At 40.4% G+C, this 13,561-nt stretch overlaps 1 protein-coding gene across 5 annotated transcripts in view; it reads left to right on the top strand.

Annotated features, from left to right (window-relative positions):
* The window catches only part of COL11A1 (collagen type XI alpha 1 chain), a 280,302-nt gene that overhangs the window by 148,375 nt on the left and 118,366 nt on the right, over positions 1–13,561 (top strand). For all 5 annotated transcript variants that reach the window (XM_072998040.2, XM_072998042.2, XM_020788718.3 and 2 more), the window contains 5 exons: positions 5,317–5,361; positions 8,504–8,557; positions 8,649–8,693; positions 10,968–11,021; positions 13,370–13,477. In XM_072998040.2, coding sequence (XP_072854141.2) covers positions 5,317–5,361; positions 8,504–8,557; positions 8,649–8,693; positions 10,968–11,021; positions 13,370–13,477 — 306 coding nt within the window. The remainder of the gene's footprint in view (positions 1–5,316; positions 5,362–8,503; positions 8,558–8,648; positions 8,694–10,967; positions 11,022–13,369; positions 13,478–13,561) is intronic.

Below are 13,561 nucleotides of genomic sequence, written 5' to 3'. Positions count from 1 at the left end.
CCAGGGCTTTAAGTTTCAGAAGGAGTCATGGAAAGGGCAAATGTGAAATGGCAGCAAAACTGGAGTTGTTGTTTTTAAAAAAGCAGTTAGATATCTAACCTGTTCAGTCTAGTACAGATTTAAAGTACTGGAAGTGAACATGATAGAAATGTTAGGAGAGAGCTGTCTTATCAGATAAATGTGAGTCATTGCTTTCTTGGCAGTATTGCACTCCACCTCCACTTCACCAGATTGCTGGATGAGGCTTCTTATTGTACTTTATAAATTCTTGCTTCAAACATGCTGCACCTGGGGCATCTTTCGTTCACCACAGGGGTTTAGCAACTGGTTAATCAACTAACAGTCAAATACAGTAAGGCTGTAGTACACTCAGTGAGTGAAATCCAGTAGCAAGTTACAGCTAGAGTAGCCCCATTGAACCAGTGGAGCTTATAGGGGACTTGACTCATCAAATCCACACTGATTCATTGGGCCTCCACTAGTGGTCATTTAACCGCTGGATTTCACCATTGTGTATGTGTGTTAAAACCAGTTGAGAGTTTCAAAAGAAAAGAGTTCAATGAAAGAGATTAATCACTAGGTTAAAATAATAGATGCCTTTCTTGGTCATCTAATTTTACAACTAATCTGAATGGGATTTATACTGGATTTTCCATGGGTTGTTTGTCTGGGCTAAAGAGTGGTCATACCGCTGCCATGCATCCAAAGACTAATGGATTGCCTTTATAACACCCTCCTTTTTTGTTGTTGTTTTGTTTTTTGTTTGTTTTGGTTGGTTGGTTCTGTATCTTCTGTCCCTTCCTCTGTGAGGTGGAGGCTAACAGCCTAAAGGTTAAGTTCAACATTACTGCTATCTAGACCAAACATACTGAAATCAAGGGGACTGAAGTCAGTTGTGACTAACAAATCTCATTACTGTAGGTGAGACTAACATTGGATGTAACCCTCAGTCTGCAGATGTCTAGGCTTTTGTTATGGCTTTTTATAGACTGAAGGAAATAGAGTAGAGGATGGAGCTGATGCCAGAATGCAGCTTCTAGCATGACTCTCCCCAATATTTTAAGTCACTTTTTAAGGGTACTTTTTAGGACAAGGTGAGGTATAGAAGGAAGGAAGGAAGGAAGGAAGGAAGGAAGGAAGGAAGGAAGGAAGGAAGGAAGGAAGGAAGGAAGGAAGGAAGGAAGGAAGGTGATCTAGAGTCTAGAAGAAAGAGTAAAGGAAATATGTTAATGAATTTAGAAAGCTTCTGTGTCTACTCAGAAGTAATTTCCTTCCAGTTTTGTGGGGCTTACTCCCAGGTATATGTGTATTGGACTGCCAAAATCACATTAAAAACTAATAATTATTCTAATATTTTGAAGATGGCTACAGGGACAACAAAATGAAAGATTTATTATACTCTTCAACAGCTTGTAGATTTAGCTCAAGTAGGAGAACCTTACGGCTATTGATTTCCACATGCTATATTTCCATTACTGTTTTGTTTCATCTTGTTGTGTCGTAACTTTAATGGTGTGCTCAGCGTAATGTTCAGTGACAGATAAAAATAATCAATTGACATCTCAAGAGAAAAAAATGCAAGTGTTTTACATGTGTTTGCACTATTTTAATGGAATGACTTGGACTGAAAACAAAACAGCAGCTTCAGAAATGGCTTTTTACTTTGAGTAGTAATTCATCATTTCAAGAAAAGCTAGTTAAAACACTTAATGCTGTCAATGTGATTAGATCAATCCCTTGAGATCTCCCATTGCTTTCTCAAAATGATTTAAAAAATTCCATATGAAGCTGGATTTTGTGGCTTATTATTTCTAACTGCTGCAGAAGTCTAATGTATGCCTGAGGAGGAACTAGAAGTTATGGGAAACATGTAATTGTTACCCAAACCAGCAGTACTATGTCCCTCTTTTTGGTCTTCTCTGCTAGCATCTAGTAATGGAAAATGAATGATGGGATATCATATAAATGCAAGAACAAAATTAATGCAGGAAAAAAGAGAAAGGAAGAGAGGCAGTCCAGTAGATTATGATGGCACCCAAGTGCCGCGTTTCCACTATCCTCTGCTCACATAGTATGAGCCACTGAAATGGAGAATGTTGAAAATTTGCACAGCAGTTATATTATAAAGCAGTGGTTTCCCAACTTTAGGTTCCCATATGTTCTTGAATGACAACTCCTAGAAATCCTGGCCAGCACAGCTAGTGGTGAAGGCCTCTGGAAGTTTTAATGCAAGAACATCTGAGGAGCCACTGTTATAAAAATGATTTCCATTTTTGATTTTTCATTGTTGATGGAAGAGGAGGCAACATATGTGCCATTGGCCAGGATCTAACTGGACCATGTACTGGGGCAATGTGACCTTGTTGGTCCTCCTCGACATCTCAGCTGCCTTTGATACCGTCGACCACGGTATCCTCCTGGAGAGGCTCTCTGAGTTGGGAGTCGGTGGTCTGGTGCTTGCCTGGCTCCACTCCTTCCTGGAGGACCGTCACCAGAGAGTACAGATTGGGGAGAATGTCTTGGCCCCGTGGAGTCTCAATTGTGGGGTTCCACAGGGGTCGATCATCTCCCCAATGCTGTTTAACATCTACATGAGGCCGCTGGGCAGGGACATCAGAGCATGTGGGGCATCGTGTCACCAGTACGCTGATGACACACAGCTCTACATCTCTTTTACTCCAACTTCAGTGGATGCTGTCCAGTCCCTCCAGTGCTGCCTGGAGACTGTACTGGAATGGATGCAGTCAAATGGATTGAGGCTGAACCCGGACAAGACTGAGGTCTTGAGGGTGGGTGGCCCTCCCGTCAGTGGCATAGGTGACTCCCTTTCTTTTGGAGGGACGACCCTTGCCACAAAGAGTGAGGTCCGCAGCTTGGGGATACATCTGGACACGGGGCTTACCATGGAAACCCAGGTGGTGTCCGTGGTCCGTTCCGCCTATTTTCATCTATGGCGGATTGCCCAGCTGCGGCCATATCTTGATCGGGGGGCCCTCACTACTCTAGTCCATGCGCTCGTAATCTCGAGATTAGATCATTGTAACGCACTCTACGTGGGGCTGCCTTTGAGGCTCATGCGGAAACTTCAGATGGTCCAGAATGCAGCAGCCAGGCTTATTAGTGGGGTGAGAAAATATCAGCACATCTCCCCCACTCTGGCTGCACTGCACTGGTTACCTATTCGTTTCCGCATCAACTTCAAAGTGTTAATGATTACATATAAAGCCCTAAACGGTTTGGGACCTCAATATTTGGCAGATCACCTCCTCCTGCCCAGATCTACCCTAATCACCCAACATAGCCAGCAGGGACGGCTGCGGGGACTGACGCCTAGGGAGGCCCGGAAGGAGAAAACAAGAAACCGGGCCTTCTCGGCGGTCGCCCCTCGGCTGTGGAACACACTTCCCACTGAAATTCAGCTGGCACCCTCACTGGGTATTTTCAAAAGCCAACTAAAAACTTGGTTATTCAAACAGGCCTTCCCCCCAGTCACCTAAGTTTTTTTCTTTCTTTTTCTTCTGGTTTTTAATTTTGCCATCTTGGATAGCATTAATTATAATAATTGCACTATGCTCGTTATTTATACATTGTTTTAATGTGTTTTAATCTTTGTAAGCTGCCCCAAGTAGACGTTGTCTAGAGGAGTGGGGTAAAATCGAATAAATAAATAATAAATAAAAATACTGGTGTAGGAAGCATGTTAGAAGACTTAAAAGGTTGATTTCCCTATGTAGTCCTTTGCAGGATCTGCTTTGGAGAGCAAGGAAGCTCCTCCACAGGACAATTTGGGTAGCATAATGGGTTGTGGGAGGAGGAAGAATGTACCATGGTGGGCATACAGTGGCTATGTGTGGGGATAATTTTCTTTTTCCTTCTGGATCTGCTGGCAGGGGATTGAATCTTGGCCATGGTGTCTCACCCCAGCCACAGTATTTTGGTATAGACAAATGAACTAGAAAGGACATCTGAGAAGTTTGTTTCTAAAAGGTTCACACCTACTTTGCAGTAGTTCCTATACAACTGTTGTTCTAAATTTTTTTCATTAATTTTACAGAGTATTTCCATGAGATTTAGAATGGACCAAAAATAGTCTTTATTTGATGTTGGGACAATAGAAATTTGCATCAGTAAAATTTTTCAAAGAGAATGAGTTTTCAACTTTTCTACATCAGCTAAAAATAGTATAAAATACAGCTAGTTCAAAAACTGGGCCAGATGTTTTGCCGATGGCTCATGAATCTAAATTGACAATAGGCAAAATTGAGTTTAGATTCGACATAACAAAAAAGTTACAAAGGCATTAATTCACAGTTTCTCCCCCTTCTGTAAACAAAAACTGGCTTGACTCCCACTTAGATCTGCTAATTGCTATAAGTAAAGCTTCATAGATTTCTTTACATGCTTGCAATTTTAATAAAAACAAAAAGTGAAGCAGAGTCTCATTCTTCACATCAACAAATAATAAGCCATGGTACCTCTACAGATTAATATAATCAATTACAGCTCAATTGGTAGTAATATTTAGGGGTCTGAGGTTCAATCTCGGGAAAGCCTTTTGTCATGACAGCAGAACTTTTCCAAAGCAGCCATGAGGGGAACATCTGGTCAACTTGGAACTGTGTTTTTATTAATGGATTACAAAAGCATTTTATGTATTTTTTTAAACATGAAATTCACTACTAATACCATGGTTCTTTGCTTTGCTTGTTAAATCGAACGTCTCTTCCATTTGCTTGCAAATTTACATCAATCCTACAGTCATGTCTTCAAAAGTCCTGGAAATTGTAGTTTGGAGAGTTGCTGAAAATTGTTTTAGTTTTCTTCAGTATTTCCCAAGAAATTAAAGTACTGTAACTGCTTTGGGAATTGAGACTAATTGTTGAAAGTTTCTACCATAGGCATTCCTTGTCTTATAAATAATTACAGCAGCTGAAATCCTGTTGCATAGCATAGTAAGACACACTACAGTAGGTCCACTGAACCAGTGGAAATTTGGCGAATCTCCTCTATAAGTTCCAGTGTTTCAAATGGGCCTACTCTAGTTGACACTTACTTTAGTAAAGCATTCAAACTAGAGTAAACTTGTTTTAATCAATAAAATTTACAGAGGAGTTCGCTCACCAAATTCCCACTGATTCAGTGGTCCTACTCTAGTATGACTTACTATGCCAAGCAACAGGATTTTAGCCAATGTGTGACTGAGAATCAAGGTGAGTGCATTTATCAGTTGATACATTTGCATTCAGTTAAAGATATGTACTGATATCTAATTGTTCATGTATCATCTGCTTCCCTCCCGATATATTTTGTAAATAGGGACATCCAGGGAAAGAAGGCCAGTCTGGAGAGAAAGGAGCCTTGGTATGTGTGTATCATTCTCATTATATGGAGCATGGAACATAATCTAATGACACCTATTATGTTTTAAAATAAAATCAAGAAAGATACTCTGCTTGCAAAGAATTATAACCAGAGGGTCTGTTTTGAGCTGATGTTTCTTATACTGTTGAATAACAATGAAAACATACATTATTTTAGATATAGGTAGATGAAATGTGGCATATGTGTTGAAATGTGGATTTCCCCTTTCCTTCACAACTACTACTTCCACAGTTCTTTTCTCATATATAATGTTGCTTGGTCCTCTTGCATCTGTTCTCAATTTTACCTCAAGCTTTTACGCAATTTTTTGCAGTAGTGTCAGCTGTGGCCATGATAAAGGGGCTTTTCCTGAGGTGAAAGGTTGTAAATTTGTTTAATGCAATCACTTATTTCTCAATTTTCTCGTGGCATCTCACCCGCCTGAGGTGACAAAATATTGCAGTACAAGAAGACTCACAGATGTACATGCTTTCTTGCTCACAGGCAGGTAAGATGTCATGTGGAAAGGTGAAAAGTCCATTTTAATATCCCCAGGCTGACCTATGAACAGTAGCAGTTTCCAGTTCGTGGATTATTCCTCCAAAATCCATGTGGATACTTGCATACCAGTTACGAATTATTTTCCCACAGCTTTTCTATGTAGTCACCCCTCTTCCTTAGAAAAAAGGATTGTCAAGGGAAAAATATTAATTTCAGATAATAATTAATAATCCATCAACCTCAGAGCTGTTCTCCAAAGCAAACAGAAATTTATTTCAGATTATGATCAAGCAGTAGCACAGTGCCCTCAAGTCCAGTCTGGACAAAGGCATCATTCCCACCCCACCCCCCAAATCACACATTTTTATTTGTCACAATATGTATCAATCATTTGTTCTTCACATGGACATCTTCAATTAGGCTACAAGATTTACAGAGTGCAATACATTTTACACAGTACATTTTGTGTTATGGAATTGACTTCTGGCTAAGTTCCTCTTTTTAATACATCTGTTGTAGTACAGTGGGGCCTTGCTTAATGAGGATAATCTGTTCCAGTGAAATAGCTGTAGAACGAAATCCTCGTTAAGTGAAATAAAAAAGCCCATTGAAACGAATTGAAAACCCTTCAATGCATTCCAATGGGCTGAAAACTCACCGTGCTGCGAAGATCCTCCATAGGGGCAGCAATTTTCGCTGCCTGTAAAGCAAGGAATCCGTCCTAGAAAACAGCAGGAGGCCATTGTGTACACCCGGTGGCCATTTTGAAACCCGACGATCAGCTGTTTTAGATCGTCGTAATGCGAAAATTGGTTCCTGAGGCAGGGAACCAATCATTGTGAAGAGGATTTTTCCCATTTAAACCATAGTTTTGTGATCGCAGAAACCTAATTGTCAAGTGATTTCCTTGTTAAGCAAGGCAATCGTTAAGCAAGGCACCACTGTAATTAATTTCCTGACTGCTACAACAATTTCTCAATAGCTTCTTGCTCAAAAGCTTACGCTTTGCAGACTAAGTCAAACTCTATGTTCCATGTGCCTATTATTAAGATATTTCTTGATTAGTGAGGTTAATAAAAAATTCTAACAATAGATGAACAATAGATCAGAAGTGAGAAATATTATTTAGAATAGGTGCCAAAGCACCAAGCAGTAGAAGAACTCAATTTGTAGGCCATATTCTATGTATATAAAAGGCTCCAGATTCAATCTCAGGCATTTCCAGGTAGGGCTGAGAAAAGCTTCTGTTTCAAACTTGGTGGGAGAGCTGGCCATCAGTCTAGGCAGTCCTAAGCTGGATGAACTGAAGGCCCTGCTCATTAAAGAGCAGTGTCCTTGCTCAAATTTAAACCAAGTCTCATACATGTTTTGTCAAATCTCATATTTGTTTAAAAATCTCGAGGGAAGCAGATTGCAGGTTTTCTTCAGACATCCTTTCCCACCTGTTAACTCATTTTACAGTGAAGAAGAATTTCTGGAAATTCATGGAAGAATCTGTTTGGCTACAAACTGGACCCATCACGTACTCCCCCCTCATCTTTTCTCGAGTATGCACTGCTTGACATTTATTGATTGTAACTCTTTCAACAATTCCATCTGTGTTTTAAATATGGAAGAAGAGGGTTCAGAGTGCTTCCAGAGTAAAGAGAGAGGAGAGACTATTTTCTCTGCTGTGTATAGCCTGAATCTCCAGGTTCTTTCTGTTTATCAGATATTAATAGATCATACAGTTAGAATGAAATGGCATTGCCTCACCTGTCTCCACCCATTAGACATCCCACTAATCGATTCACCTGTCACATCATATGGCCTCCCTGTTGCCTCGTGCTATCACCAAAGAACACCTTACTTCATTTCCAGCTGCACGTTCACAGCAGTACTTCATTCTAAAGTGCAATGGGAACTGAGCTGATGTGGATAAGCATGACACATCAGGTTTCAGTCTGAATATGCATTACACGGTTTAGAAGACCCATTCAATACCATGAATTTTTCTTCCATCAATGTGTGAAAAGAGTGATGCAGATTACGTCTTAATCTAAATAATGCAAAGTAAAAATTAGTATGTAATTGTGTCATTAGTTTAAAAGAGTGCCCGCTTTTATTCAATTGATATTATTTTTTAAAAAAGATTAAACATATTAAGAGTTGCTGAGGAATTTACCGACTAATCCAGTTTGGTTTTCATGTACACAGCAGACACAAGACTCGCTATGGACCAGCATTTGAATTAGATGATATTCCTTTTCTACCAATTAGGAAGACAAAACACCCACAAATGTAAAAATAACTTGCAAAAGAAGCAGATTCATCTTTTATCATCTTACAGAAATAACACATCTCAGTTATGCCTCAATCATTGCAAAAAAAAAATAAATAATTATAAGTAGCTAGTTACAATTTGTTTACATGTAGTTTGTTTTCATCTGAGCTGTGCATAAAGTGAGCAGGTACTTGGAAATATTTTGATGTATTATGCAACAACACTGAAATTTTAGTAAAGAAATTACTATAATCATTGTGGAGTACATGCTCAGGAAAAAAAACTTTATCATCTTGGAAGAAAAATACATGTTAGCCAACAGGTCCCTGTGTATTATTTAACAGTGAAATAATCTAAGTATTATCCAATATTTTTTAGGGGCCTCCAGGTCCTCAGGGTCCAATTGGCTATCCTGGCCCTCGTGGTGTAAAGGTATGGGTAATACTTTTTTTTCAATTTTATTTTAATGTTTTCTCTTGCTTTCTTTGTGCCAATTGTCATTGTTGTTTCTGTTTCCTAATAGGGTGCTGATGGTGTTCGGGGTCTAAAAGGTGGAAAGGGTGAAAAGGTAATTCTTTTATTGAGTTTGAAAAATCATTTTGCAGTTTTGCAAAAAAAAAAAAGGACATACGTGAATTCAAAATCAGTAACCAGGTATAAAACAGCAGTGTTATATAAATAAATATGATAATGGTCAGAGTCAGCAAAGTAAATTTGTACATGTCTGCATTAGTTTAGGATACAATTATTAGAATTCAGAACAGAACTTGCTATCATATCAGAATTGTTTGGAATCACTAGTGATGAATAAACTATCTACTTATATTCATATATTTATTAGTGGCATTTATATATTGCACAAAGTGGTAGGTCAACATAGTTAACAATTTGTCAGAACTCATGGGAATTGGAGCACATCAGTCCTATATAGACATAGGTTATTTGTATTCGTATCCCATCCATTGCTGCATAGCACTGGGGTAGTTTGTTGGTGTACTTGCATCAATCGTGGAAGGAGCCTATCTGGCTCTTCTCTCTTTGTCAGCTGAGTGGGGAGACTCCCCATCCCACCTCCTTGCTGGAGTGGCAAGCTGCACGGGGAGGTGGGGAAGATCCATATGGGCTACCTCCACAATTGGCACAAGGAGGATGATGAAGGACTCCAGACTGGTAAGTGGACCGTTCAATTCTGGAGCAGAAGGGAATGGACCTCCATGGCACCTATAGTGCTGCTATTCATATTCTTATCCCCAGGGATACAAATAAGAATAGCCATGTCTAGTCCTGTATTTTAAAATGGAATTTCAGACTGCAGATAAAACAGGAGCCCAAACAGTTCTGTATACAGTGGTGCCTCGACTTATGGACTGAATCCATTCCGGAAGATGGTCGTAACTCAGAAGCCACTGGCAATGGTGCGGCTAAAAATTATTGTAAATAAATAAATAAATAAATAAATAAATAACTCGAAATGGTCATAAGTCGAAGTACCATTTCCTATAGGAATGCACTGAAATGCAATTAATCCATTCCGGCTGAAGAAAAAAATCACCAAAACAAAACAAAACAAAACTGCAAGACCCATCAGAAACATGATTAATCTGTTCTGGCCGAAGTGAGGGAAAAAAAGAAAAGCAAACAAACTTTGCAAGACCCTTCAGAAATGCAAAAGAAAAAAAAAAGCAAAGCAAAATGTGCAAGTCCCATCGGAAATGCAAAAAAGGGCAAAGCAGAAACCAAGCAAACCATGCAAGACCCATCAGAAATGCAAAAAAAGCAAAGCAAAAAGCAAACAACTCCCCCAAGACTCATCGGAAATGGGGGGAACCCAAAAAGCAAACAAACCCCCCAAGATCCATCAGAAATGGGGAAAAAACCAGAAAACAAACAAACCCTGCAAGACCCATTACAGCATAGAAACATAATCCCACCTCCCAGCTCAAAACCACGCTGCAAAACCCACTCAGAACAGTTTTTAAAAAGCAGAAAGCAGCACCTTACCTTACAAGGCAGTCCGAAGCCTCCTCCGATTGCATTCACTCTAACCGTTGGGGTGAAAGAGCTACAAAGAAGCAGCCTCTTCACCTACCAACCGTTACCAATTTGAATTCCCCGCCTTTTTTCCCTGCCTTTTTTTGGTTGTAACTCAAAGCTCCGGCCACAAGTTGAAGCAAAATTTTGCGGCCAGAGCTCATCGTAATGGTCATAATTTGGGACGTTTTTAAGTTGAGGCACCACTGTATTGGGGGTGGGGCATACTCTTTCCAGATGTTGGAGGGTTGTTGTTCCTAACATAGTGCCAGCAGAAAAAAAGAGAAGAGATAATGATATCTCGATAGCGCTAGTTGCAACCATTAGTAGAACCAACACCACATGTCATGCAAGAAATATACTGTATCTGTATTAATCTATCCTTAATCACAGTCTAGTGCCTTTTTAATACCCTAATCAGCCTTTGGCCATCTGAGGCATATGAAGGGGAATAGAGCCCCAAATTTTAAAGTGGGAAAGTATGAAGAAATATACTAGAGAAGAGTAGTATCATGGGGAACCTCTCCTTGATGAATTAAGAAGTGAATTTTCCTGTTCCTTTCTCATTATCCGTTCCTCTTTTTGAGAGTGAAAAGTAATTCAAATCATTGGTCACAATATGCATTTTTCTAATAGAGGAGTTGTACTAAAATTATTACATTAGCTTTAGAAGTGCAAATTATTGTGGCTTACAGCAGAACAGCTATGGTTGCTACATACACGCCTTATTCTCGCACAAGTATTCAGTTTCTTTAAGAATTTCAATTGTGTCTACACCAGGAACTTGAACACATTTCCACCTTTCCCACAGGGTGAAGATGGCTTCCCTGGGTTTAAAGGTGATATGGGCCTTAAAGGTGACAGGGTAAGTGTTTCTTTCTCTCTCTCTTTGTCTTTCATGCACATGAGTTCTATCCTCAGCATCCCAGCATAGCCTAATGAGAGCATGTGACACAATGGAAGCAGAGTTTTGAAGACAAAAAGAAATATATGTGCACAAGCAAGGAAGCTTAGTCAGTAGCTGGAATCATCACACTCTTGGAGCAGCCTTACACCCTACCCCTTGATGCAGTCCTTTCTCTGAAATGACTGAATGTTTTTCCTTCATTGTCATGTGTCAGGGAAATATAAAGTGTTGACATGATATGCCATTCAAGTGAGCATAAACATGACTCTAAACTAGTGGTTCTCAACCTTTGAGAAACCCACTAGACTTCAGTTCCCAGAAGCCTTCATCACCAGCTGTGCTGGCTGGGGTTTCTGGGGGTTGCAGTTCAAGAACACCTGGATTACCCAAGGCTGGGAATCACTGCTCTAGGTGATTAACCTAGCTCATTTTCACAGCGGTTCCATGCAAACATATGACACTCTTGCAATATAAAACCGATTTTTGCAGTAGGTGTTCTGTTCCTAAGCAGGCTAATCCTAAGGAAAAGGTTTTGGCAGTCCAGGGCCAATATAGATCAGAGTATGTGTAGCAAATAGACAGACCAAGCAAGGCGAATTCAGATGTACAGTTAAAAAAAAAAATCAAAGCAGGAGTAAAACAAACAGAGACCTGTTAGTAAGTCAGAAAAACCAGATGAGGGATATCCAAAGTTAAAATCTAGTAACAACCTAGACATGTTGCTAGCTTTTAATAACAACAAACAAGGAGGGACTTTCCAAGAGGTGCAGGTAAGCCATTCCAAACCCACACATAGCAGCAGAATCACACCAAAGTTCAGTACTGTATTCAGGATCACAACAAGTGAAATCAGGGATTCCAAAGAGTTGTTGCATTCAGTGAACACACAGTTCCAAAGCTGTTTATATTACAAAGCTGTTCCTGAAGCCTCACCCAGAGCTTAGCTGCAGACGTATTAGTGAAGGCTTTCATGGCCGGGATCCAGTGGTTGTTGTGGGTTTTTCAGGCTCTTTGGCCATGTTCATGGCCAAAGAGCCTGAAAAACCCACAACAACCATTAGCTGCAGATATTTGGGTACCTCATTTCCTTGGGAAGAGGAGCTTAGCTGCAGGATTTATGCTGCTAATCCCCTTGGAAAGAAGGAGACCCCCTACTTTTGCAGAAAGGTGTTGTCCTCTCTTGCAGCTGAACACCTCTTAAGTCATACTCCTAACTTCAGTGCATTCTTGGAAGCTGCAAGAGTCTCCAGATTTCTCTTCCAATTTTAGAGGGTTCCAACCCATTCTTGCTGGAGGACTGGGACATTAGGGAGGGAAAAGTCAAAAGCTGTTGGATTTGAGAGTCTCAAAGAAAACAACATTTGTTGTGCCTCCTGTGATTTGTTGTAAGAACCTGCTTTATACACACATACACATACCATCTGTTGTAATAGTGAATATTTTACTGTTGGGAAAAAAATAGAAAGAACATAACCAATTATGTATTGGCTGAACTCTTTGTATAAATACTATCAATAAACGTGCACCACGTGCATGGAGCTCTAGTGCAGGGGTCCCCAACCTTTTTAACCCCATGGACCGGCTGGGGAAGGCGGAGAACCCCCTTGCACTTGTGCGCATGCGCAAAGGAGCGGGAGGGTGCCCGTGCGGTCGCGCGCATGCTCATGCACAAACAGTGGTGCAGCACTCATGCAGGCATGTGGGTGCTTGTGCACATGCGCAAAAGGGTGGGGGATGTGCATGCATGCACAAAGGGCTGTGCAGGGGAGAATGTGTGCAGGGGTGGGTGGGAAGCCTGTCTCCGTGGCCTGGTCCATCTCAGGCCACGGACCAGCACTGGGCCGTGGACCAGGGGTTGGGGACCTCTGCTCTAATGAATTCTGTGTATAGCTACCATTTTAAATAAAAGTTGTTGGATCTCATTGTGAACCACTGAATTTGGTTTGGTTTTTAAAAAAAGGAATGAGTTTGTGTGAAATGCCACTTTGTCATTTTAGGTTCAGGGACTTAAACTCACTAAAAAACCCTTAGCCTTGATCTTCTGGTGGTTGACCTCTACCTTTCCATTCATATTCTGAGGGGTTTCATCCAGAATTTTGCATTTGTGGGGGCTATTCCTCTTTGAGATCATTTCTTAATTATGCTGTGCAGAAGGTTACAGGAATTATTAGAATAAAATGTCAGGATTTTAGGACAGGTCTTTTATCTCCCTAGCCTGTATAACTAAAATGCTTATCAAAACAGCATGTTATAAACAGATGTTGCTGGTGTTTATATCCTATGCTTACATAGTCATATTTTAAAAGGGTGAAGTTGGTCCAGTTGGTCCTCGAGGAGAAGATGGCCCTGAAGGTCCAAAAGGTCGTTCTGGCCCCACAGGAGATTCAGGTGGGCCTGGTCAAGCTGGAGAGAAGGTCAGTAAAACAATAACTAGGCGTATTTAGGGAATCATGGCAATTTCCTCATGCAACACTTCACAGTGTGCTTCAGATTAGTAT

This window comes from Pogona vitticeps, chromosome 4 (assembly GCF_051106095.1).
Source record: "Pogona vitticeps strain Pit_001003342236 chromosome 4, PviZW2.1, whole genome shotgun sequence".
NCBI lineage: Eukaryota > Metazoa > Chordata > Lepidosauria > Squamata > Agamidae > Pogona > Pogona vitticeps.
This window is presented reverse-complemented; position numbering and strand designations above follow the sequence as displayed.